Source organism: Pongo pygmaeus, chromosome 2, assembly GCF_028885625.2.
Source record: "Pongo pygmaeus isolate AG05252 chromosome 2, NHGRI_mPonPyg2-v2.0_pri, whole genome shotgun sequence".
In the NCBI taxonomy this organism is placed as follows: Eukaryota; Metazoa; Chordata; class Mammalia; order Primates; family Hominidae; genus Pongo; species Pongo pygmaeus.
In genome coordinates, this window is record NC_085930.1 from 44334894 (window position 1) to 44359941 (window position 25048).

The 25048-nt window shown below is 40.0% G+C and overlaps 1 protein-coding gene across 3 annotated transcripts in view; it reads left to right on the forward strand.

The window, feature by feature from the left end:
• CD96 (CD96 molecule) overlaps positions 1 to 25048 on the forward strand; it is a 109330-nt gene that overhangs the window by 66361 nt on the left and 17921 nt on the right. For all 3 annotated transcript variants that reach the window (XR_008501691.1, XM_054482973.1, XM_054482974.1), the window contains exons 9-10: positions 14043 to 14111; positions 14622 to 14693. Coding sequence is in view for 2 of the 3 variants with exons in the window: in XM_054482973.1 (XP_054338948.1) it covers positions 14043 to 14111; positions 14622 to 14693 (141 nt within the window). In the remaining variant the exon portion in view is untranslated. The remainder of the gene's footprint in view (positions 1 to 14042; positions 14112 to 14621; positions 14694 to 25048) is intronic.

Here is a 25048-nt window from a genome sequence, read left to right on the forward strand (position 1 = left end):
AGTATTAATGAAGGAAAGAAAGCACAGTCAAGTACCATATTTGTTTAAAAGTGGGGGGAGAATGCTACCTGATCTACCATCACACTAAGACGATGTAGTTGGGAAGTCTGTGCAGAATCAAAAGACCTCCGTAAAATAAGGTTCCACCACATTGGACCTGAGGATTGTGTTAGATAAGTGGTTGTCAACCAGCGTAATTTTGCCACTCCAGAGGACCTTTGGCAGTGCCTGGAGACATTTTTGGTTGTCACAATGAGGGTGGGAGGGTGCTACTGGCATCTAGTGTATAGAGGCCTGGGATGCTGCTGCTAAACATTGTACAACACAGCCCAGAACAGCCCTCACAACAAAGAATTATTTGGTTCAAAATGTCAATAGCGCCAAGGCCGAGAAGCCTTGTTTTAGATCAAGGCTTAGGTGTAATTACAGTAGGTATCTCTTACTTTACAAAATCAAATCTGGATTTCTGTCAAGATGGCAACAATAGTTTATGTTTGGAATAATTTTCTATTTGATTTTGTATGTCAATAAAACTCATGTTAAACCAGTGACAGATTATGTCTAAATAAACTTATCTTTTTGGAATAATCACTGAATTACTCTTGAAAAATCCAAATTTTGTCTTGGCAAACTGGAGGGTAATTGTGAAATCACACGATGACTTCCTGACTCAGAAGCTGGTAGGATTCACCTTTGCATGTTCTTTGAAGAAAGGAAGCGAGCTGAAAGTATGTCACGGAAACCAACTTCAAAGGCTGTGGTTTCATTCCAAATTCTAAGATGTAATGAGCTTTATAATCCAGTCATCATTACGAAGCTGCATGTCTGGCTGCAAGCATCCAATTCTTATTTTTTCCTCGATGAAAGGATATTTTTTAAACAAATGTTGAAGGTCATGAAAGCAAAATTCTTTAACAAGGGGAGGAGAACTTAATAACTCATAACAAACTGCAGGAGCTATCCAGGGAAGCCCAGCTCAATTCAACCTGAACCAATTAGTGTTTGCTGAGTCCCAACTGCATTCTCAGCGCAGTTCAACGAAGACAGGCTGACAAGCTAAGTGGAGAGATGAGACAAGTCCATGTGGAACAATCAGAGACACATGATGAATCCAGGGTGGGGCTGTACAGACACAGTTCAGGAACTTCCATTGCCTTGAGGAGAGAGCCCTGTGCCTTTAAATTCACTGGCTATGACTTGGCTAAGAGTTACATAGCCTAAGAGATGCCAACCCGGTGTGGCAATCATCCAAGACACTTATTCATGAAACTAATAAGTATGGAGTGCCTACAACGTGTCAGGGACTTTTGAGGTGCTAGGATACAGTGATGAACAAGACAGACAGGGCTCCTGTTGCTTACAGAGCTTACAATCCTGTGTGACCCACTTGCCTTGCCTCCTATTTTACTGCCCACCAGTCCCTTTGGCTCTGCCTCCTATTGTTATGTCTGCACATGATCCTTAGACCCGATAATGTTGATTTTAATATTAAGCCCTTTCTAATGACTTAGCTGGTCCTCACTATCTGGGTCTTTCCATTCCTGGATACTTAGAGTAAAACACTAGGTCCAGTCTGCCTCTAACCCTCAGCCAGCACCCCAGGTAGACATAACTGATCCTAGGCAAGTGGATGATCAGACATTGAGGGGCACAGAGTAAAGGAAGCAACTGAGCAGGGGATGCAACAAAACTACTGATTTATGAGTAAGTATGTCAGAAATGGTGGAGGATCAACCCGGAAGACATGTCATTTGATGAGATTAGAAGAAAGTAAATCAGAAATTCGGCAGTTGATAGGGGTATTGGATTCTAGTGTTAACAGGGGAATGCCAGAGAAAGTCTGCAAGGCAGTGAGAAGGCTCCAGTCATTTGTTTGTGACAGCAACTTCTGACCCCTTTGCTAGTCATGCCATACCTGTATTCAGGTGCCTCAATTGCTATCCAGTAGTTTCTGCCTTTATCAACATGTATCTGCTGCTGAAAAGTAAGAAAAGTCAGTGAGTGCTGGGGGAAACGAAGGGGGATCAGGGAAGTCTGCATGCAGGGTCTGGAAGAAAATACTGACTCAGGTGGAAGAAAGATGAGAAATGGATCTTCACATTTGCATCATAAGCAAAGGCGTAAAACAAAATGAGTGCAGGACATGAGAAGACAAGCAGGAGTTCTGACATTGCTTGTTGGGAGAGGGCTAAGGGTTGATTAGGTGGGGTGGAACAAGGTAAAGATGAGCTTCAACTCATTGAGCCCCAATTCATAGCCCACGGCCCAACATGTCTCCTTTATGCTGGACTGAAGGTCAGTGCCCACGTTATCCTGACCACGCAGATTGATGAGGCCGATTCAAATGTGTTTAGATGTAGTTGAAGGCCTGTATTGTCCAGTTAATGTCACTACTGTGTTTAAATGTCAACTAATGGGCTGTGAATTGGGGCTGTGATCTGAACAACAGATAGCTACTATGGCTTTTTTAGTATGTGGGAAAATGTCAGGAAAACAGAAGCTATGTATATGGTAGGTGATAGTTGCAAGAGCAGGGAGCAAGAAGACTAAGTGATATAGATTTAAAGTGGTTTAAGTTTATTTTCCATGATCACGAAGGTGGTTAAAAAAATGATATGGTCTGAACTAGAATGAGCATTTGTAGAAATGGAGAGTGCTGCAACAGAGGCTCACCAGGATTGTCTGCCTAAATACAAGGACTAAATAAAAGGTTTTCAGAGAACAATCATACAAGGACCTTTCCATTTTTTTCCTAGCAATTACATAAAAATGTTTACCAACTGCCATGATTGTATAATAATACTAAGCAATAATATTAATATTTATTGGTTGCCTCTAATGTGCATGGACTGTTCTAAACTAGTAAATGTATTTTCTCACTGAATCCTCCCAACAACACAATTACTTAGGTACTATTACTATCCCACTTTACAGATGAAGATACTGAGGCACAAAGAAGTTAAATAACTCACCCAAAGTCATGCAGAAAGTAGATGAGCCAGTATTGAGCCCAGATAGACGTCAGACCTTGAGTCTTACTGCCTCAAAGAGTACATAGTTGGTGCTGAATAAATGCCTTTAGACACTGAATAAATCCCTTCTAGTGTGAAGCTGTTATAGGTCTTAGGAAAAAGTCAAACATGACACCTATGCTTATATTAATCTCTCCCTTTTTTAGACCAGTGTTTTCCTGAGACATGCAGCATCTGAGAGTGAAGCTAACATTTTCTCAGTTGGAAATAAATTAGAGAAACCCCTCCTGCATTTGTAGCCCACCCCCGCCATCAACACTATTATCATATAATTCTCACTGTAGATATGAATCTACAGAATCCATACAAAACTCCAATGCTTTTCCTTGAATCCTGGGAAATTCTGTTTATTGTATCTTTTTCACCACCTTCCACCTGGGGTACACAACATTCTGCAGACTGGTAAAAGGATTTTTCTTTTTTCTGTATTTGTCACCTGTAAGTCAAGGTTAGCCTTCTTGATGACTAGTTTATTTTGGGTATTCATCTATTCAGTTACTCCCCTTTGGGGTGAGATTCCTCAGGGTAAAAGCTATCAGTTGACCTATTTTTCAGTTTATTTCATAATTATTGAGTATCTACAAGCTCACCACATGATGCGTGACAAGCTCTGTCCTGCTTACTGTCATCTTCCCCAAGGGAGTTCTGAAACCCTTTCTGGACCAGTAATCCAGCAATACACATTATTATTCCCCATTTAGTCAGCACATGCCCCAAACAATCCGCCTCCCACATGAGAACAATTTTATGCAGGGTTTAGGTTTAGGTTTAGGTTTCACACCACATGTCTCCTTTATGCTGGGCTGAAGGTCAGTGCCCACGTTATCCTGACCACGCAGATTGATGAAGCTGATTCAAATGTGTTTAGATGTAGTTGAAGGCCTATATTGTCCAGTTAATGTCACTACTGTGTTTAAAGGCTCTTTGTGCTGCAGGTAAATTAATGGAGGGCAATTACACATTTGTCCAGAAACTAGATAGATAAGTCTAAGTCTGTGCTATGCCAATAGGTGCTATAGTGATAGAATGAAAGGCCCAATGGAAATATTTCTATTTGAGACAATAAGTTAAGTTTTTAGGTTCAGTTTTACATTGGAATAAGGCAAAATCTTAGATAACAGAGTCTGACTAACCAGATAAGTTAACCAGCAGCTTGAAACTTACAAATAATTTTTACCTTTGTACTTGGTTGATTAAATAAGCTAAACAGGGTAGGTTAGCAAAGAATAATTTTTACTTTTTCCATTCTTCTCTGTTCAAATGAGATATATTGAATATTTTTTTCTTGGCCTCTAAAAGAAATTTCAGACAGATTATTTGGCTTTTTTGGTGATTTCCATAGAATAAATGCCATCTGGTCCCTTTCAGCCACAAGAACAGACTTGTGTCAATAATTAAAAACTCTTGTCAAATGTAATGTCAAAACTCAAAAAAGTTAATTTAGCCCAGAACTTCTTTCCTCTTCCTTCCCCCAAGTGTGGGTCTAACTCAACTTGGAAAGGCTGGGATATGTGAGGTGGGGGTAGGGAAGAAACAGGGAATGTCTCTGATTCCCTGGCTTGGCTCCATCCTCTCCTCCACTCCTAGCTGCTGGCTTGGGTCCCTCTTTATGGGGAATGGCGTAAGAAGAAGAGAGAGGTAGGTAAGTAAGGAACTTCCTTAATAGGCTGGATGTAATCTGACTTAGGTGTCCTCTGGATAAGGAGAATAAAAATTGCCATATTGACTTCATGGGGCACTCTGGCAGATTTTTCAGAAATCCCTGACTGTCCTTTGGCTGTTGTCCCTTGGTGCAGGCCATGCCTCTCTTCTGGTCTTCTGCTTCCTTCTCCCTGCAGCCTCTAAACTTCTGAAGGTCAGCTCCTCTTGGAGGCTTCTTTGTTCCTGTAGGTGTTCTTCCTGAGTGAGATTCTTTTCACGGCACCCTATTATGTCTGGAAAAATATGCACCTTTGCCTACTCTATGGGGGAAGTGCTCCTCTTCACCAGTGTGGCCCTGTCTGTCTTCTCCATGCCCACTCAGAGCCGCTAACCAACCATGGACTCCTAATGCAACCTCTCCAGCCTGCCCCTTTGTCCTAAATTCCAGGACACACAGGTCAAGAGATCTGAGTATTTCTCTCAGAGCCACACTTCACTTGGTCTAAAGTGAAGGAGCGGATTCTTCTTCATCTTCTCCATGAGGGAGGGCCTGATGCACAGAACCCTTCAAAGGAACTCTTAGCCAGGCTGCTCCCACCCCATCACACAGCTTTGAGGTTGATGATGGACCAGCACTGACAGGTCCCACTCCACACTGCCTCGAATGTCCTGCATAGGTGGGCTAGAACCCTGCTTTCAATGTGAGGTGGCTTGTGCCCTGTACTATGGTTCTTAACCTTTGGAACCTCATCTGAAATGAAGGTACAGGGATTCCATTTAAAAATTTTGTTCTGCATTAACCATTGAAGAGTTAAAGGAAATAAAGTGAAAATGAAGCAAACATGATGAGGTGATGGTTAACCCACTGAGAGGATCCACAGAAAGCTGTAGTTCTCAGCAATAGTGCGATGGATGGAAAATAAACACCGAGTTCTAAAAGCATTGGCCAAAGGTGAGGATGCTTGAGGAACATGAAGGGAGACAGGAGAATGCAGAAAAGGGAAAGCTTTCATGTGGGTGGTTCCTTCTTCTCAGGGTGATTAAAAGCAACAGAAGAGACTAAGCAAACAAAATACCTACTATAGCACTTGGTTCACAGTAAGTGTCAACATGTTGTATTCTATTATTAGACCCTCTAAATCCATTTGGAAATACAGTAAGAACCCAAGGTAGGAAATAGAGTGGCTGATTGACCAGTCTGTCTTTGTCTAAGGGGTGTGTGTGTATGTGTGTCTGCGTGTGTGTGTGTTTTAATAAAAATAATCTAGGTTTAGAATGAAAGCAAATAATCTAGGTTTAGAATTATGTATCTACTTGAGATAGATACTGATGTAAACAAAACCAGGCTCACAAGGACCAACATCTAGTGAGGGGAGGAGGGAAGTGGGCAGTAAAGAGGAGCAGAAGTCTGCAGTTAGCATGAAAAGCCACATTATACCCTACTTGATATATCTATCCCCCATGACTGTCCTCTCCCTTTCTCTTGCTTTGCTCAGCCAAGCTAGCCTCGTAGCTGTTTCTTCAACATGCCAGGACTTCTCTCATCTCAGGGCCTTTTAACCTCACTTCCTATGCCTGAAAAATTCTGCCCCCAAATATCTACATGGATCACACCCTCATCTTCTGAAAATTTTTGTTCAAATGTCACCTTCTCGATGAGGTACTCCATGACCATCATATTTTAAATTGCAGCTGCCTCCCACCCCATTTCCTGTTCCCCTTTTTTGGCTGTATTTTCTCCATAACACATTTTAACACCGTCTATAAGTTACCTGTTTGGCTCCTCTCCACACACAAAAAAAGTAAATCTGATGAGGGCAGTGTTTTTTATCTTATTTGTCTACTGATATAGCTGTATCACCTAGAACAATGATAACACATGGTTACCAATAAGTATTGATAATTCAGTAAATATTTTTTAAATGGAGAATTTTTTCAAGTACAAAAAAGAAGAGATTAACAAAGGAAGGCTTTAGGGAATGCAGAGGATGTCTCCCTAAAGAAAAGCCATCTGGCTAGGGCTGATGTCTGGGTAGTCTTATGACAGGAAGCTGAAAGGTGATGGTGGGACAGGAAGAGAAGCTATCAAAGGCCTGCTATTCTGGGCGGTTGTGTGCTAGACATCATGAGTGAGCTCTTCTGTGGCTAGGCCCTGGTTCTGATGATGCATGCTGCAGCAAGGCTAACTACACTTATAAGGCTACCAGAATGGAATAAATATAGTCTTTAGTGTCAGACAGCCTTGGGTTCAGTTGTTGTCTCTGCCACCTACTGGCTCTGTAGCCTAGAGCAAGTCATTCTGATGGCAGCAGCTGCCCAACTGGACTAGCTGCTGTGGGGATGCCAGTTGCAGTGAGGGAGGCCTGGCTGGGACTGTTGAGCCTGTAGAGGCTGGGAACAGGAGGGAGTCTGCCCCCTACTGACTTGGCAAGGCAGGAGCCCTGGGCTCTCAGGGCAGCTGCAGCCACCCAGCTGTGGCTCCAGACCCTGACACCCCTGCGCTCTCGAAGTCCTGGTAACACCCCCGCTTCTGCAGGCTCAGAAGAGCCTGCTTCCACCCCTGGACTCTTCCCACTCCTAGCACCTGCTCCAATTTCGGAGCAAAGTTGAGCCTCAGCCCAGGCACTGTCACAACCTGGCCAGATGTGTGCATGCTTGGGGCAGCACTGACACACCAATCCCCCACCTTGGCCCCCTCCAGACTTTGGGTGCCAAGGAGCACAGGAAGGAGGCAGCAGGTGGAGATGGGCTGAGGTCAGCTGGGTGCAGGCCTGCAGGTGCCATTTGGTGCAGACAGCCTGGGCTATGGAAGGCATGATGACAATGGGAGGCTGACTAGGTTCCTGGATGGAAAGGTGTAGGTCCCCAGTGAAACCCCACCTTCAGGCCAGGCATGGCCTGAAGCCTGGGAGCCAGGCTGCCAGTTCCAGGTGAAGTCCATGGATATGAGTGATAACTTCATCAATGACCATTGGGCCAATTGGATAGTGCTTTTTCCAGGCCCGCCTATGACCATCTGTGAACCAATCACCATGCGCTTTCTCCCTTCTGAGCCCATGAAAAACCGGGGATTCAGCCAGACTCAGAAACAAGTCAAGACTATGCTGTGGGAGGGAGCTACTCACTATGGGTCTCCTCATCCAGACGACTTGCCTGCAGAAACGAGCTACCCACTACAGGTCTCCTCTCCACTGAGAGCTGGAAACTCATTGGGACAGCCTGCATATGGAAAGGAACTACCCACTTCAGGTCTCCTGAGAGCTGTTTTGTAGCTCAGTGAAGCTCCTGTCCACCTTGCTCACCCTCCAGTTGTTTGCATACCTCATTCTTCTTGGTGGCGAGACAAGAACTCGGGACCCACTGAATGGAGGGACTGAAAGAGTTGTAACATAAACCCAGCTGAAACATACCTCCCACCTGCTCACCACATTGCAAGCAATGAGAAGGAGAGAAGAGCTGTGGCCCTTCGGGGAGCCCAGACCTAAGGTCTCCTGGGCCAGGGCTGTAAAACCATCTTTGGAGCTCTACAGTTCCTGGCATCTCCAAGCTTTCAGGTGCCACAGTGTTCCCCTTGTCCCGACACCAGTGCCTGCAGCAGAAACTGCTTGCAATACATCTGGTCCAGCAGCAGCCTCACACAGAGTCGGCACCCATGCTGGAGCCTGGAGATTCCCACCCTGCCTCAGCAGCCAGTGTGCCTGGCTGTGTGCAGTGGCCAGACCCCATGCTCACTCGTTCACACACCTCTTGTTGCTCTGCACCTGGCTCACCCTTGGCAGGTGTGGGATCCAGGCTGGTAGCACAGACCAAGCACAGCCTGCCGAACCAAGTGGATGGAATGAGCCCAGAAGTGTGAGCAATACTCAGGCAGAAGGAGCCACTGGCCACAGAATTTCTGGCTGGCAAAGCAACACCCCAAGGATCCCGTGACAATTTCACCTCTATAGTAGTTTCCTTGTCTTAAAAAAATGAGAGTAATGTTATCTAGTTCATACAATTATTATGAGAATCAAATGTGAAAGTGCATAAAAAAAAATGAAGCTACAACTCATACTGTCCAGTCTGAGAAGAAATGTCATGATTAAGAGTCTAGTAAGCAAAAACCATCTCAAAATAAATCAAGACCTTTATATGTAATTTTTAATTCCTTGAAGGAGGAAACAATGACCAAATTTATAATTTATTTCTCTTTTTTTTTTTTTCTTTTTTTGAGACAGAGTCTCTCTCTGTTGCCCAGGCTGGAGTACAGTGGCGTGATCTCGGCTCACTGCAAGCTCCGCCTCCTGGATTCACGCCATTCTCCTGCCTCAGCCTCCCGAGTAGCTGGGACTACATGTCTGGCTAATTTTTTGTATTTTTAGTAAAGACAGGGTTTCACCGTGTTAGCCAGGATGGTCTAGATCTCCTGACCTCGTGATCCACCCGCCTCGGCCTCCCAAAGTGCTGGGATTACAGGCGTGAGCCACTGCGCCCGGCCTCACTTTTTTTTTAAGTTACCAGCTTATCCTTTATGCTCTCCTTATGCTACTTTGCAACTGCTCACTTGCTTCTTTTATTTGGCATACAGTAGGTCCATATTAAATTATTTTTAAAATCTATGTTGTTTGGAAAATATTTCAGTATTTCTCAAAAGTTAACCAACCACAGATCTTCTAGCCTTCCTCTACCTTTCCTTTCTCTAGCAGTTAGGTCACTAGGAAGACTGCCAAGAGTATAAGTTAAGAGATTCAGTTCTGCTTAATGATGTCAGATGGAGATGACCAGAATTAGCTCTTTTGGAACATGTTTCTGTCTGCCCACTCAATTCAGCACTGACTGGAGCTGTCTTCTAACTTAATTGAATTTCCAGTGATAGCATAAAAGGGTGGATTTTTTTTATTTTAGTGAGAAAATTTTTAAAGAGTTAAAATAGAAATGAGCCAGGAAGGCTTCAAACCTCTTCATGTAACCTCATGGCCATTTCTGAGCTAGTATAAACAAAACATTTTGTGTGAAGTAGTGTTTACCTCTAAATTTCATCTTACTTCCTGGAGACGTGGGTCATTATAGTGTAACTCTGGATACTTGCAAGATTTGATAATAATAAACATTCACATTGAAGAAGGAATAAACAATCGGCAAACAAAGCCATCAACTCCCTATCACAGAGTTTGTCATCTTACTTGACTACATAGTATCTCATGATTTAGAACACACTATTGAATATCGAAGAGATTTTGCTATGTTGTGAAATACGAACTTAGTCTTAAAACAAAAGGTACAAAGCAAGCTTTCTCACATCTGGAAATATATGATCAATATGAATCTTTCAAAAACATGGTTATGAGGAATGCAAATAAAATTTTTTAATTCTCTGCATGATATCAAGGGACAGTCAGACATGTTCTTATATAGTTACAGAATCTCCAGGTCAGGTTCTAAGAAGGGACTTTTTAAAACAAAACAAAACAAAACTCCTAAGAAATAAGCAGTGTTGCTGCACACTGTGCCACAGTTTGGTCACTGTTCTCTGGCTGCTTTTGTCTTGGATATGCACTTTCGCAGGTAACGCCCCACCTAGCTCTCACAAATCTGTTCAACTCAGCACATGGAAAAAACACCCCTGAGGGCTTGTAAAAGCCCAGCCCTGGAATGGACAGGTGCCAGACATGGCTATTACTAATCCATGACATGTGAGACCACCCACTGGGCCTTTGCACAGCTATGCCCTCTGCCTGAAAGCTCCCACCCTCCCTCCACTGGCCACAATCTCCCACTAAATTCTTTGGGAAAGCTTTCCTGGGACTCTGACTGGGCTATCCCTGCTTTAATATGTTCTAGCATTTGAATTGGCTTATGTGATCGTCTGGTTGATGTCCATCTCCTTCATGAACTTAAATTCCGGGAGAGCAATATTCCCAGTGCCAAGCACAATGCCTGAAATTTAGAGACTCTCAAATGTTGGTTGAACAAATAAAAAAATGTATGCACAGAGTAGCAAGAGAGGACTATGTGAAGATTGTTAGCGATCAGGTCATGGAATGTGAAGGGGCCTTAACCTTGAACCATAGTGTAAAGTGAGAGAGAGAGGGGTAGATTTAATTTATCTAGGAACTACATAGTTCTCTAAAAGACTTTAACTCTGACTTCTACATAATGAGTGAGGTCCCATAGTAAAGGGATCATTTTCCCAATAACCTGTCAAGTTGGTTCAGACCCTCAAGTGAAAGTCTAAAGAAAATTCAGCTGGAGACCAATAGGAGTGAAATAACTTTGTGCTCCCTGGAAAAAGAGACTAGGAGACTAGGTATCATTGATCCTTTTGTTCCCCACACTTGGCATGTATTCAGCCCTCAGTGTACTCCACAGCACTGCGTGTGAGAAGGGTAAAGCAACGTAGATGTCTAAGTTGGGGCAGAGACATAGTCACACAAGGATTAAGGCAGCATGCATTCCTGAGGCATGTTTCTCCCCCAACAAGGTCCCTAAATAACATAATAGGTAGAATCAAATGAGTGAGTTCTCCTTCTCCTGCAGTAAACCCTGAGAAATGATTTATGTCACATTATTTTCTGAGCTCCAGAAGAGAACATTTAATCAGTCATTTTAATATAAATGAAATTCCCAATCAAGTTATACTTCATCAGGATGCCTGTGATTCCTGCCAGAATTAAATCACATGTCCTGGTCAGTGCCAGCACCCAGCGTAGGCAACCAGGCTGGCATAGGAAAGTGTCTGTTGCTTGCAGGTAAGATACATTTTTAAAGGCTGCTGGCAGTTGCTTATTAGACTGAGATTTCTACGTAGTGGTCATGTAGTTTACAAATAAATATTAAGTTCTTTGATATTTATTTCCTAGATCTTTTTCATCATCCTCATTATGACTATTGTTATCATAGCACCACTGTTAAAAACAATTCCTTTGAATTTACTTACCAAGTCTCTCAGCAAATACTTTTGGAGGTTAATTCTCAGCATGAGAGAGAGAAGGGAGGGGAGGAAGGAGGAAAGAACCATCTTTATTCATTAGGAAGAGTCTGTCATATCTCTCAGTATCTCACAGTGTTCAAATTACTTATACCTAATTTATTTATTTTCTTCTATGTAATTTTTACCTTGTCTTGTCCCAAAAGGAATATGTAGTAACTTTAAAAATACATAACAATACAGAATTTTGAAAAGAGGTAACTGAAGGAATTGCTGCAGAGAGAACAAAAGCAAAGTCTTCTCAACGAGAGAAATAAAATTATAAATCACTTGGTGGTCCATAGGTTTGTAAAATGGTGTAACAAGGCAGTTGTCCAGAAGCACAGCCGCTCTTAATGCAGAGACTGCCTGGGCCCTCCTCTAGAGGGCGTGGTGGAGCACAGTCCCAGGAACTTTCTCACTGCAAGTGAACAATGGCGACCCCTCCCCGCATCGTATTAGACTGTCATCTAGTGTCAGCCAATGGGAAAATCCTCAGTACTATATAAGAGCAATTCCACAGTGACTAGGATGTAGTTCCAATACTCAGTTCAAAGCAATCTACAAAAGCATCATATATGCTTTAGGTAGTCAATCTTGTGCAATTTTTCTATTAATACAGCCTTTGATGAATGGTGGGAGGCAGTGAGCTAGAAGTTACAATTACCGCACAAGAATCTGGTACTGATGGCTCAGTGGGATGGCAGAGGAGAAGAATTGTAGGTCATTCTGCCAGTGAGAAGTTACTACCCTACGGCAAAGCTTATGCCCCAGCCTACTATCACATTCTTTATTTCTGACTATTAGCCCTTTTCTAGTACACCACTTTGGAATGTAGTTCTTGACTTGGGCCAGGCCTGGGGAAGAAGGAATTAGTTACCTTAGATCAACTTTCTTCCAGAAAAACCAAGGTAAATGGGACAATTCTGGAACTCCTCAGGAGATTCTAGTGGCCTATAGTTAGAATATGCTTGTATTATCAACATCTGATAAACTGCAAGTGACCTGTTTTACAGATTCTAAGACATACCTTTTAGCATTTACTACATGTCAGGCACTCTTCTAAGTATTTTATATGTATGCCTCTTTTAATCATGAAGCCACGGTGTGTAAGTATCTTTTTGTAGTTCATTGATAGGCTGCATTGCAAAAAAAGGTTATCATTGATGACCTATGGATGTGAACTACTTATAAATGCATGAACCACAATGCCAACTTATTCATTTGATTTGATTGCCTATGTTCTCTATTTAAGGCATGCCCTTTCACATAATTGAGGTACCAGGAAAGCTGGCTGCCATTCACTACTAACTAAAGCTTGAGGATGAATGAACATACTGGCTATCATACTGTAAGGATATTTTATAGGATACTTTACACATTATATAGTATTCTTTTTATGAAGAGCTGGGGAAAAGTTTCTTTTTAATCACAACAAGAAGAATAACTATTTCTCTAGCTATTCATAATAATACTGTTTTTATCTTATTATATTCATCAATCGCATAACCTATACTATTTATTTCTTAGCATTTCCTACCAGAAAGGTCAGACCAAATGTGGGGCCCACATCTACTAAGAGCATAGGACATCAGGAAATGCACTTTGTCCACTATCCCTGTTTAGGTTTCAACAGGACTCAACATAATTTTTCTACTGTATTTTCCTTGTTCCTATTTTGCCTTTCTGCTTTTATCTTCTTGTACTGCACATTGATATAAACCACCTTAAATACATTTTGGAACAAAAGAGAAATACACACAAAATGTATTTAAAATTTTTCTCTCCAAGAGATATAAACATGATTTCAATGGACTGTTGTTGGATATTTTTCTTCTTCTTTAATCTACCTTGCTTTATATAATAGTTCTAAAATATAGAGCTATTTTCAAACGAATATGAATCAGTCTTTCATTTTGGGGGAGTGAGGGGGAAGGAAGAGAATGTAACAATTATGGAGCATAAAGATGGAGAAATGACTTTGCAGACGAACAATTGAAGTAAATATGAAACCATATTTAGCATGTGAAGACACTATTTTCACAGTAGTATTTGTGAAAATTCACTATAAGGTAAGTTTCATGAGAGCAGGCACCCTGTCTTCATTGTTTATTGCTATATCCCCAGCGTGCAGAATAGAGTCTGGCATACAGTAGACACTGAAATAATATATTTTGAAAGTATGAATATAATACATTTAGAATTAGGAGAACCGGGTTAATAGCAAAGAAATGATATTGGATATTGATTATTTAACCACAAGCATATTCCTTTTGGATTCGGTTTCATCATTTATAAAATGAGGCTGTTCATTAAGATTCTTTCCAACTCTAATATTCCAGGCTCTTGTTAAATGTAGTGGCACAGTTAAACATACGAATGTAAATACGTATAATAATTTGGGAATTTTATTTTCAAAATAGGATATCCAGCCACATCTTCAGTGACCCTTGTAGATGTGAGTGCCTTGAGGCCAAACACCACTCCTCAACGTGAGTTCAGCAAAGTTTTCCTACATGATTGGAAAGAGACAACACACTCACAAGTTTTACTACTGCTTCTATAATGTTGACGTTTCAGCAAACATCAGTATTTTTCATTTGATGTTTGTTAATATCTTGGTTTTGGGTTACTCTGCAGTGACTATATATTGATATGACAATTTCTATAATCTTAAAAAATAAGGGCTGGTGATTTATTATATTGTACCTTTTATTTGTCAAGGGATTTTAAGGTAATATTAAAGTAGTCTTCACAATACTCTCAGTGATCTGAGTTTGTGACAAGAACAGAAAAAGAACACAAATCAGTGACAAGCTGGCATTAAACATAAACTACAGAGCTTTTGATTAATGTGCCAGCTAGTGTTCCTGCATAGGGAAGCACATTTTCAATTTCAGATTTCCCCAGAGTCACATAGATTAAAAATTCTGTGCATCAAAGCAAAGTTAAATTACAGCTTTTGAAAAAAGCTGCATTCTGAAAATAATTTTGTCTTTCAGCCAGCAATTCCAGTATGACTACCCGAGGCTTCAACTATCCCTGGACCTCCAGTGGGACAGATGCCAAAAAATGTTAAGTATAATCGTGGGTCCCTTGAGTCCCCTGGACTTCAGTCACTCATCCGACAGATATATTGAACAACATCTATGTGCTTTGTTTGTAATAATATTCACAAATGTTCACAAAGCATCTATCATGTTTAAAGTATTGTTGTAGATGCTGAGACTACACCCATGGACAAAAGAGATCTAAGCTCCAAATTCTGATTAAGGGGAGACAGACAAGTGGTGATAAGTTATATGAAAAAAAGGCACAGGAGGGAGACAGTGGGAATAGAGAGTGAAGGGTTGCCATTTTAAATGGGCAGTCTTGAAAGGTCTTACTGAGGAAGGTGACATCTGAGCAATGCTATAACCAGTCAACCCGAAAGAGCAAGCTGTGAGTATATTTGGGGAAAGAGCAAACTAGCTAGAAAATGCATATCAGTAATAAAAATGGAAAGAGAGGGACCAACGTGAGGCCAGAAATTGTTTCATTGTTCCTTTTAATCTGGCCAACTAGCAGTAGAGTCTGTAGGTGCTGCTTTAGCAGATACAGACAGGATCTGAAGAAGAAATATATTGCCTCTTAGTGGTATTAGACAACGATCAGTGTGGTGGGGAAGTGGTAAGGAAGGAGGCTGGAGCAAAAGGAGAGAGGACAATGGATGCCACAGGGCCAGAACTCTGAATTTAAATGCTAGACTCTTTGTCACAAAGGGTAATGTGTATGTCCCTTTGGAAAGCATTTAAGTTTTACAGTTAAAATCTTTAAAAGTATTTTGTATACACTTGCTCCCTCATTCTTGGGAACTTGTCCTTAGGCAAGAAAGAGAGAAAAAGAACATGAATAGGACTGCTCTTTGTAGCATTATTTATTTATTTTATCTTTTCGATGGCCCTCAGGCTCACAGATTTGAATTAATCATAATATTTAATTCATGAGACACTTTCATCATTGGTTGATGCATGACCCTCTGTAATTTAACATATTTCTTTTAATAAATATGTTAATAATGTAGTAGACACCTGTGAACCCAGTACCCAAATACAAGAATTGAAAAGACAGTATTCAGAAGGGGGAGCATAGAAAGAAATCTAAAAATAAATGGAAATTAAGTGTCTATCAAAGATGGTATGGCAGATTACTGTGAAAAGAGGAGACTGTTCAGCAAAAGGACCTAGAAATAGTGATTATTGATAAGAAAAAAAATTAAAATGTACCGCTGCCATGCACATTACACAAAAATAACTCTATATAGTTTAAGATCTTTATGTCAAAAGCAAAACATTAAAACATGTAATAAAATAAATGTGGATTTCTTCCTGCTTTGGAGTAGGGAAGGGCTTAACAAAGAGACATAACCATAAAAAATATGTAAAAATTAGAATAAAATTAAGAAACTTGGGTTCATCAAAAGACATCTTTAAAAAGTAAAACAAAAAGCAAGGTATCATCTGGGAAACATATTTGCCACACATATAATTGAAAATGAATCAGGAATATATAATTGACTAAGGATCAAAATTTTACATCAAGAGATTACAAAGAATGCCTACAAATTAATAACAAATATGACAAAATGAACAAAAGTTACACCACAAAACATGAAACACACGTGGCTAGAAACATCTAAAGAAATGCTCAGTCTCGGCTGGGCACAGTGGCTCATGTGTGTAATCCCAGCACTTTGGGAGGCTGAGGCAGGCGGATCACGAGGTCAGGAGATTGAGACCATCCTGGCTAACACAGTGAAACCCCGTCTCTACTGAAAATACAAAAAATTAGCCAGGTGTGGTGGTGGGCACCTGTAGTCCCAGCTACTTGGGAGGCTGAGGCAGGAGAATGATGTGAACCGGGGAGGCGGAGCTTGCAGTGAGCCAAGATCGAGATTGCGCCACTGCACTCCAGCCTGAGTGACAGAGTAAGACTCCATCTCAATAAAAAAAAAAAAAAAAGAAAGAAATGCTCAGTCTCTCTGGTAATCAGGAAATATAAATGAAGACTAGAATTAGAAAATCATTTTACATGTAATCAATTTACAAAAATTAAGAAATCTGATATTGCCAACTATTGAATAGGATTTATCCAACATCCTTTCAACATAATTTCTTATATGTTACTGGTGGTACCATCACATTCCACCATCCTTTGGCATTGTATTTCAAAGCTGAGCATGTGCATACCTATAATCCAACAATTCTATTCCTAGATATAAAAATCTCTCCAAAATTAGTACATGTATGCATGAGATATGCACACAAATATTTGAAGGAAACACTGTTCATATAGCAAAAACTTTAAGTAATCTAAATGGCCATAGTCAGGAGGACAGATAAATAAATTGTAGTATAATAATAAAATATAGTATTAGACAGCAATGAAAAATAAGTGAATGGCAACCATATACAACAGCACGAATGAATCTTAATAACATTATGTTGAATTAAAAAGTAAATACCAAATAACAACATATGGCATATTTTCTAATGAAAATTTAAAGCAAGTATAATCAAACACCATATGCCTTAGACGTAATATGTGATATAAAATTTTAAGCTTTATAAGTGAATAATAATTATAAACATTCAGGACAGCATTTGCTTTTGATGGAGATATAAGGGATGAGACAGGGAGAAAACATTTATGATGTTATTGATAGTAATCCAAAATCTGTATATATGAGTAGGAGTGTGAGGGTATTAAAAGGGTGAAAAATATGTTCAGTTATAAGAAACGGCAAATAGGATAACTCAATGAAATACTATGAAGCCAGCCAAAACAATAGCTATAACCCTGATCCATTCTTCACTGGGCAGGACCTCACAGCTGGGGCCTCCAGCCACCCCCACCAGCTGTATTCTATGGACAGAACTCTGATGTCTCCCCGGGACAGAGTGCCTTGTGGGAGGGGTGTACCATCACCTTAGTTGTTTGGATGACTCAGCCCTTCCAGCCTGTAGGCATTGGAAAGTCCAAATGAAACAGAGCAGAGGCAGTTCCACAGCACAGTTCCCCAGCACAGCTGTTTTCTTGAGGAATAACCAGACTGCTTCTTTGAACAGACCCAGATCTATTCCTCCTCACTGGGTGGGTCCTCCCAGCCAGGGCCTCCGGCCAGCCCCACCCATGTTCTATGGCCAACAGAGTTCTAATTTCTTCCTGGGACAGAGTGCCCAGTGGGTGAGGCAGACATTTGCTGTTTAGGCATCTCAGCCAGTTCAGGCTGTGGGCCTTGAAGAGCCCAAATCAATTGGGGGCTGAAGAGATCTCCAACACAGCACAGCTGCTCTACCAAAAAGCAGCCAGACTGCATCTTTAAGCAGGTCCCTGATTCCATTCCTCTTGACTGGGTGAGATCTTCCAACTGGAATCTCCAACCACCTCCTACAGGCACGGTCAGGCCAGCAACAGGTCAGTACCCCCCTGGGACAGAGCTTTCAGAGGAATGGGCAGGTGGCCGTATTTGCTGTTTCACAACCTTCACTGATGATACCTCCAGGTACTGGAAAAACCAACGTGACTAGGGTCTGGAGCAGACCCATAGCAAACCACAGCAGCCCTACAGAAGAGTGCCCAGACTATTCAAAGAAAACAATTAAAACACAACAGCAACAACAAAACACAAAAAAAATCCAAAGGTCAGCAAACTCAAAGATCAAAGGCAGATAAGCCCACAAAGATGAGAAAGAATTAGCACAAAAACACTGAAAACTTAAAGAAAAAGAAAAAAAACAACAACCAGAATGCTCCCTTTCCTCCGAATAATCTCAACACCTACCCAGCAATGGTTCAGATCTGGTCTAAGGCTGAGATTACTGAAATGACAGAAGTAGCCTTCAGAATATGAATAAAAATGAAGTTCACTGAGCTAAAGGAGCACATTGTAACCCAATGCAAAGAAGCTAAGAATCATGATAAAACAATGCAGGAGCTGACAGCCTAAATAGCCAGTATAGAGAGGAACATAACCAACCTGATAGAGCTGAAAAACACACTACAAGAACTTCACAATGCAATCCCAAGCTTTAATAGCAGAATAGACCAAGTGGAGGCAAGAATCTCAGAGCTTGAAGATTGTCTTTCTGAAATAAGACAGGCCGACAAAAACAGAAAACAGAGTGAAAAGAAATGAGCAAAACATTTGAGAAACAGGGGATTATGTAATGAGACTGAACCTATGACTGATTGGGGTACCTGAAAGAGACAAGAATGGAACCAACTTGGAAAACATACTTCAGGATATCATCCAGGAGAACTTCACCAACCTAGCAATACAAGCCAACATTAATTTCAGGAAATACAGAGAATCCCAGTAAGATACTCCATGAGAAGATCATTCCCAAGATACATAATCATCAGATTCTCCACGGTCAAAATGAAAGAAAAAAATGGTAAGGGCAGCCAGAGAAAAAGGCCAGGTCACCTACAAAGGGGAAGCCCATGAGACTAACAGTGAACGTCTCAGCAGAAATCCTACAATCCAAAAAAGACTGGGAGCCTATATTCAACCTTCATAAAAAATAATTTTCAACCCAGAATTTCATATCTGGCCAAACTAAGCTTCATACATAAAGAAGAAATAAGATCCTTTTCAGACAAGCAAATGCTAAGAGAATGCATTACCACCAGATCTGCTTTACAAGAGGTCCTGAAGGAAGCACTAAAAATGAAAGGAAAGACCATTACCAGCCACTACAAAAAAACAATGAGGTATACAGGCCAGTGACATTATGAAGCAACCACATAAACAAGTCTGAAAAATAACCAGCTAGCATCATGATTATCATGATTACAGAATCAAATCCACACATAGCAATACTAATCTTAAATGTAAATGGGTAAATGCCCCAATTAAAAGACACAGGATGGCAAGCTGGATAAAGATCCAAGACCCATCAATATGCTGTCTTCAAGAGACCCATCTCACATGCAAAGACACACATAGGCTCAAAATAAAGGATAGAGGGAAATTTGCCAAACAAATGGAAAACAGGAAAGAGAAGAGGTTGCAGTTTTAGTCTCTGACAAAACATACTTTAAACCAACAAAGATAAAAAAAAAAAAAAAGACAAAGAAGAGCATTACATAATGGTAAAGGTTCAATTCAGAAGGAGACCTAATTGTCCTAAATATATATGCACACATACAGGAGCACTCAGATTCATAAAGCAAGTTCTTAGAGACCCTCAAAGAGACTTAGACTCTCATGCAATAATAGGGGGAGACTTTAACACCCCAGTGAAAATATTAGACAGATCATCAAGACAAAAATCAACAGAGACATTCAGGACTTGAACTCAGCTCTGGATCAAGTTGACCTGATAGATATCTACAGAACTCTTTACCCAAAAACAACAGAATATATACATTCTTCTCATCACCTCATGGCACTTCCTCTAAAATTGATCACATAATCAGAAACAAAACACTCCTCAGTAAATGCAAAAGAATGGAAATCATAACAAAGTCTCTCAGACCACAGCACAATCAAATGAGAACTCAAGATTAAGAAATTCACTCAAAACCATACAACTACATAAAAATTGAACAACCTGCTCCTGAATGACTTTCAGGTTAATAATGAAATTAAGGCAGAAATCAAGAAGTTATTTGAAACCAAGAACAACAATACAATGTACCAGAATCTCTGGGACACAGCTAAAGCAGTGCTAGGAAGGAAACTGATAGCACTAAATGCTCACATCAAAAAGCTAGAAAAATCTCAAGTTAACAACTAACATCACAACTAAAAGAACTAGAGAACAAGGAGCAAACAAACCCCAAAGCTAGCAGAAGACAAGAAATAACCAAGATTGGAACTGAAATGAAGGAGATAGAAACACAAAAATCCTTTTAATAAATCAGCCAATCTAGGAGCTGGTTTTTTTAAAAAAGATTAATATGATAGATATACCACTAGCTAGACTAATAAAGAAGAAAAGTGAGAAGAATCAAACACAATCAGAAATTGTAAGAGGGATATTACCACTGACCCCACAGAAATACAAACAATCATTAGAGAATGGTATAAACACCTCTCTGCAAATAAACTAAAAAATCTAGAAGAAATGGATAAATTCCTGGGCACATACACCCTCCAAAGACTGAACCGGGAAGAAACTGAATCCCTGAATAGACCAATAACAAGTTCTGAAATTGAGACAGTAATTAATAGCCTACCAACCACAAAAATCTCAGGATTATATGGACTCACAGCTGGATTCTACCATAGGAACAAAGAAGAACTGGTACCATTCCTACTGAAACCATTCTAAAAAATTTAAAAGAAGGAAATTCTTCCTAACTCATTCCATGAGGCCAGCATCATCCTGATACCAAAACCTGGCAGAGATACAACAAAAAAAGAAAACTTCAGACTAATATCCTTGATGAACATCGATGCAAAAATCCTCAACAAAATACTAGCAAACCAAACTCAGCAGCACATCAAAAAGCTTATCCACCATGATCAAGTTGGCTTCATTCCCAGGATTCAAGGCTGGTTCTACATACACTAATTAATAAATGTGATTCATCACATAAACAGAACTAAAGACAGAAACCACATGATTATCTCAAAAGATGCAGAAAAGACCTTCAGTAAAATTTAACATCTTAAAAACTCTCAATAAACTAAGCATTGAAAGAACATACCTCAAAATAATAAGAACCATATATGACAAACCCACAGCCAATATCTTGCTGAATGGGCAAAATCTGGTAGCATTCCCCTTGAAAACTGGTACAGTGTTGCCCTCTCTCAGCATTTCTATTCAACATAGTATTGGAAGTTCTGGCCAGGGCAGCCAGGCAAGAGAAAGAAATAAAGCACATTTAAATAGGAATAAAGGAAGTTGAACTATCTTTGTTTGCAGATGACATGATTCTATATCTAGAAAATCACATTTTCTCAGCCCAAAAGCTTCTTAAGCTGATAAGCAACTTCAGCAAAATCTCAGGATACAAAATGAATGTGCAAAAATTGCTAGCAATCTTATACACCAACAACGGGCAAGCTGACAGCCAAATCATGAATGAATTCCCATTTACAATTACCACAAAAAAGAATAAAATACCTAGGAATACAGCTAACAAAGGAAGTGAAGAGCCTCTTCAAGGAGAACTACAAGCCACTGCTCAAAGAAATCAGAGATGACACAAATGGAAAAACATTCCATGCACATAGGTAGGAAGAATCAGTATCATGAAAATGCCCATACTGTCCAGAGCAATTTATAGATTCAATACTATTTCCATTAAACTACCATTGACATTCTTCACAGAACTGGAAAAAAAAAACTATTTTAAAAGATCTCAAATAGCCAAGGCAACCCTAAGCAAAAAGAACAAAGCTGGAGGCATCATGCTACCCAACTTCAAACTGTACTTCAGGGCTATAGTAACCAAAACAGCATAGTACTGGTACAAGAACAGACACATAGATGAATAGAACAGAATAGAGAACCCAGAAATAAGACCACACACCTACAACTATCTGATCTTTGGCAAACCTGACAAAAACAAGCAATGAGAAAAGGATTCCCTATTTAATAAATTGTGCTGGGAGAAATGGCTAGCCATATGCAGAAAATTTAAACTGAACCCCTTCCTTACACCATATACAAAAATCAATTCAAGATGGATTAAAGACTTAAACCCAAAATTATAAAAACCCTAGAAGAAAAGCTAGGCTGTACCATTCAGGATATAGGATGGGCAAAGATTTCATGATGAAGATGCCAAAAGCAATTGCACAAAAACAAAAATTGACAAATGGGATTTAATTAAACTAAGAAGCTTATGCACAACAAAAGAAACTATCAACAGAGTAAACAGACAACCTACAGAATGGGATAAAATTTTTGCCATCTATCCATCTGAAAAAGGTATAATAGCCAGCATCTATAAATACCTTAAACTAATTTACAAGCAAAAAACAAACAACCCCATTAAAAAGTGGGCAAAGGACATGAACAGACGGTTCTCAAAAGAAGACATACTTGTGGCCAGAAACATGAAAAAAAAGCTCAACATCACTGATCATTAGAGAAATGCAAATCAAAACCACAATGAGATACCATCTCACACCAGTCAGAATGTCTATTACTAAATAGTCAAAAAACAACAGATGCTGATGAGGGTGTGCAGAAAAAGGAATGCTTTTACACTGTTGGTGGAAGTGTAAATTAGTTCAACATTGTGGAAGACATTGTGGCGATTCCTCAAAGACCTAGACACAGAAATATCATTCGACCCAGCAATCCCATTACTGAGTGTATACCCAAAGGAATATAAATCATCCTATTATTCAAGACACATGCAAGGGTATGTTCATTGCAGCACTATTCACAATAGCAAAGACATGGAATCAACCTAAATGCCCACCAATAATATACTGAATAAAGAAAATGTAATACATATACACCATGGAATACTGTACAGACATAAAAAGGAATGACATCATGTCCTTTGCAAGGACATGGATGGAGTGGGAATCTGCTATTTTCAGCAAACTAATGCAGGAATAGAAAACCAAACACCGCATGTTCTCAAATTTTCTCCATGTCAGCAGTGTTATCATTCATGTGTTCACTGAGGTGGCACTTTTAGTTGCCTTCAATAACTTTTTCTTTGCATTCACAACTTGGCTAACAATTTGGCACAAAAGGCCTAGCTTTGAGCCCATCTCAGCTTTTGATGTACCTTTCTCACTAAGCTTAATAATTTCTAGCATTTGATTTAAAGTGAGAAAAGTGCTTCTCTTCCTTTCCTTTGAACACTTAGAGGCTGTTTTAGGATTATTAATTGGCCTAATTTCAATACTGTTTTGTCTCAGATTTAAACAAAAAAAAGGCCCAAGAAGAGGAAGACAGATGGGGGAACCACTAGCAAGTGAAGCAGTCAGAACACACACAACATTTATCAATTAAGTTCTCCATCTTCTATGGGTGCAGTTTGTGGTGCCTCAAAATAATTTCAATGGTAACATTTAAGATCCCTGATCACAGATTACCATAGTAGATACAACAATAATATGAAAGTTTAAAATATTGCAAGAATTACCAAAATGTGGCACAAAGACATGAATTTAGCACATGCTGTTGGAAAAATGGCACCCATAGACTTGCTTGACACAGGGTTGCCACAAACCTACAATTTGTAAAAAAAAAAAAAAAAAAAAAAAAATGCAGTATCTGTGTCTGTGATACAGATACATGGTCAAGCATGCCTGCACCAATTTCTGAGGGCTTCATGGGTTTCCCCATGGTTAAGGCACAAGCCCCATACTTCCAAAGCTTGTGAATGTCATCTTTGTCAGCAAGAGTATGAGGGCCACATTTGTGGACCAGGTGGACATGGCAAAACTGGGCACAGAAGCTAGCATCAGTGTGTGCATCCTGGTGGCAGAGGTGGTGCTGGCCCAGTACATATTCACCTTGAAAAGGAAGATGAGATGAAAAATCAAGATCATCGAAATTCCTGTGTCCAGGCCTTGCATCTCTGGATATTGTTTGCCACCTATACTGTTGTTCAAGGACAAAATCGAAAACAGAAGAACTCAGAATGCCTTAAGGAATATTGACTAGCTAAGAAGTGACTCATCAAAAGTCTGCTGTGCATGTAAAAATGATGCAAGAATTCCAGAAAAGTTCAGTTTGCATCAAGAACCCTGCAAAAATAACAAATTATCTGTGGTTTTATTAAAGGAAGATGCCAAGCTTTAGTAATAATGGACTTTGATATGACACTAAGTAGATTTTCCTACCAAGGGAAAAGATGCCTAATGTGTCATAATATGATTGACAACTATAAACTTGTCACAGGTGAATGTCAAAGAGGTTATTGCAACTAAAGGAAAAATATTTTATTATTGAAGTTGAACCTGTTAACTTCAAGAGAAGTACCCATTTATGGTAGAATAGTATGCTGCCCGTCAATAGTGTCTTTGTTGAACAAACTTTACCAAAAAATGAAATTTAAAGAAATCGTGGAAGAATCTGATGTTGTGCTCAAGGAAGGATATAATAATTTACTTGAGAAGCTCCAATAACAGTATCCATGTTCATATTTTCAGCAGATAGTGGTGCTGTAGAGAAGTTTATCAGTCAAGCTGGTGTTTATCATCCAAATGTCGAAGTAGTGTTTGTTTGTGGATTTGTGAAAATGTGTACTCAAAGGATTCAAAGGAGAATTACCTCATGCAGTTAACGAACATAATGTTGCCTTGAAGTACACAGAACATTTCAGTCAATTAAAAGACAATAGCGACAGGGCACGGTGGCTCACGCCTGTAATTCCAGCACTTTGGGAGGCTGAGGCAGGTGGATCACCTGAGGTCAGAAGTTTGAGACCAGCCTGACCAACGTGGAGAAACCCCATCTCT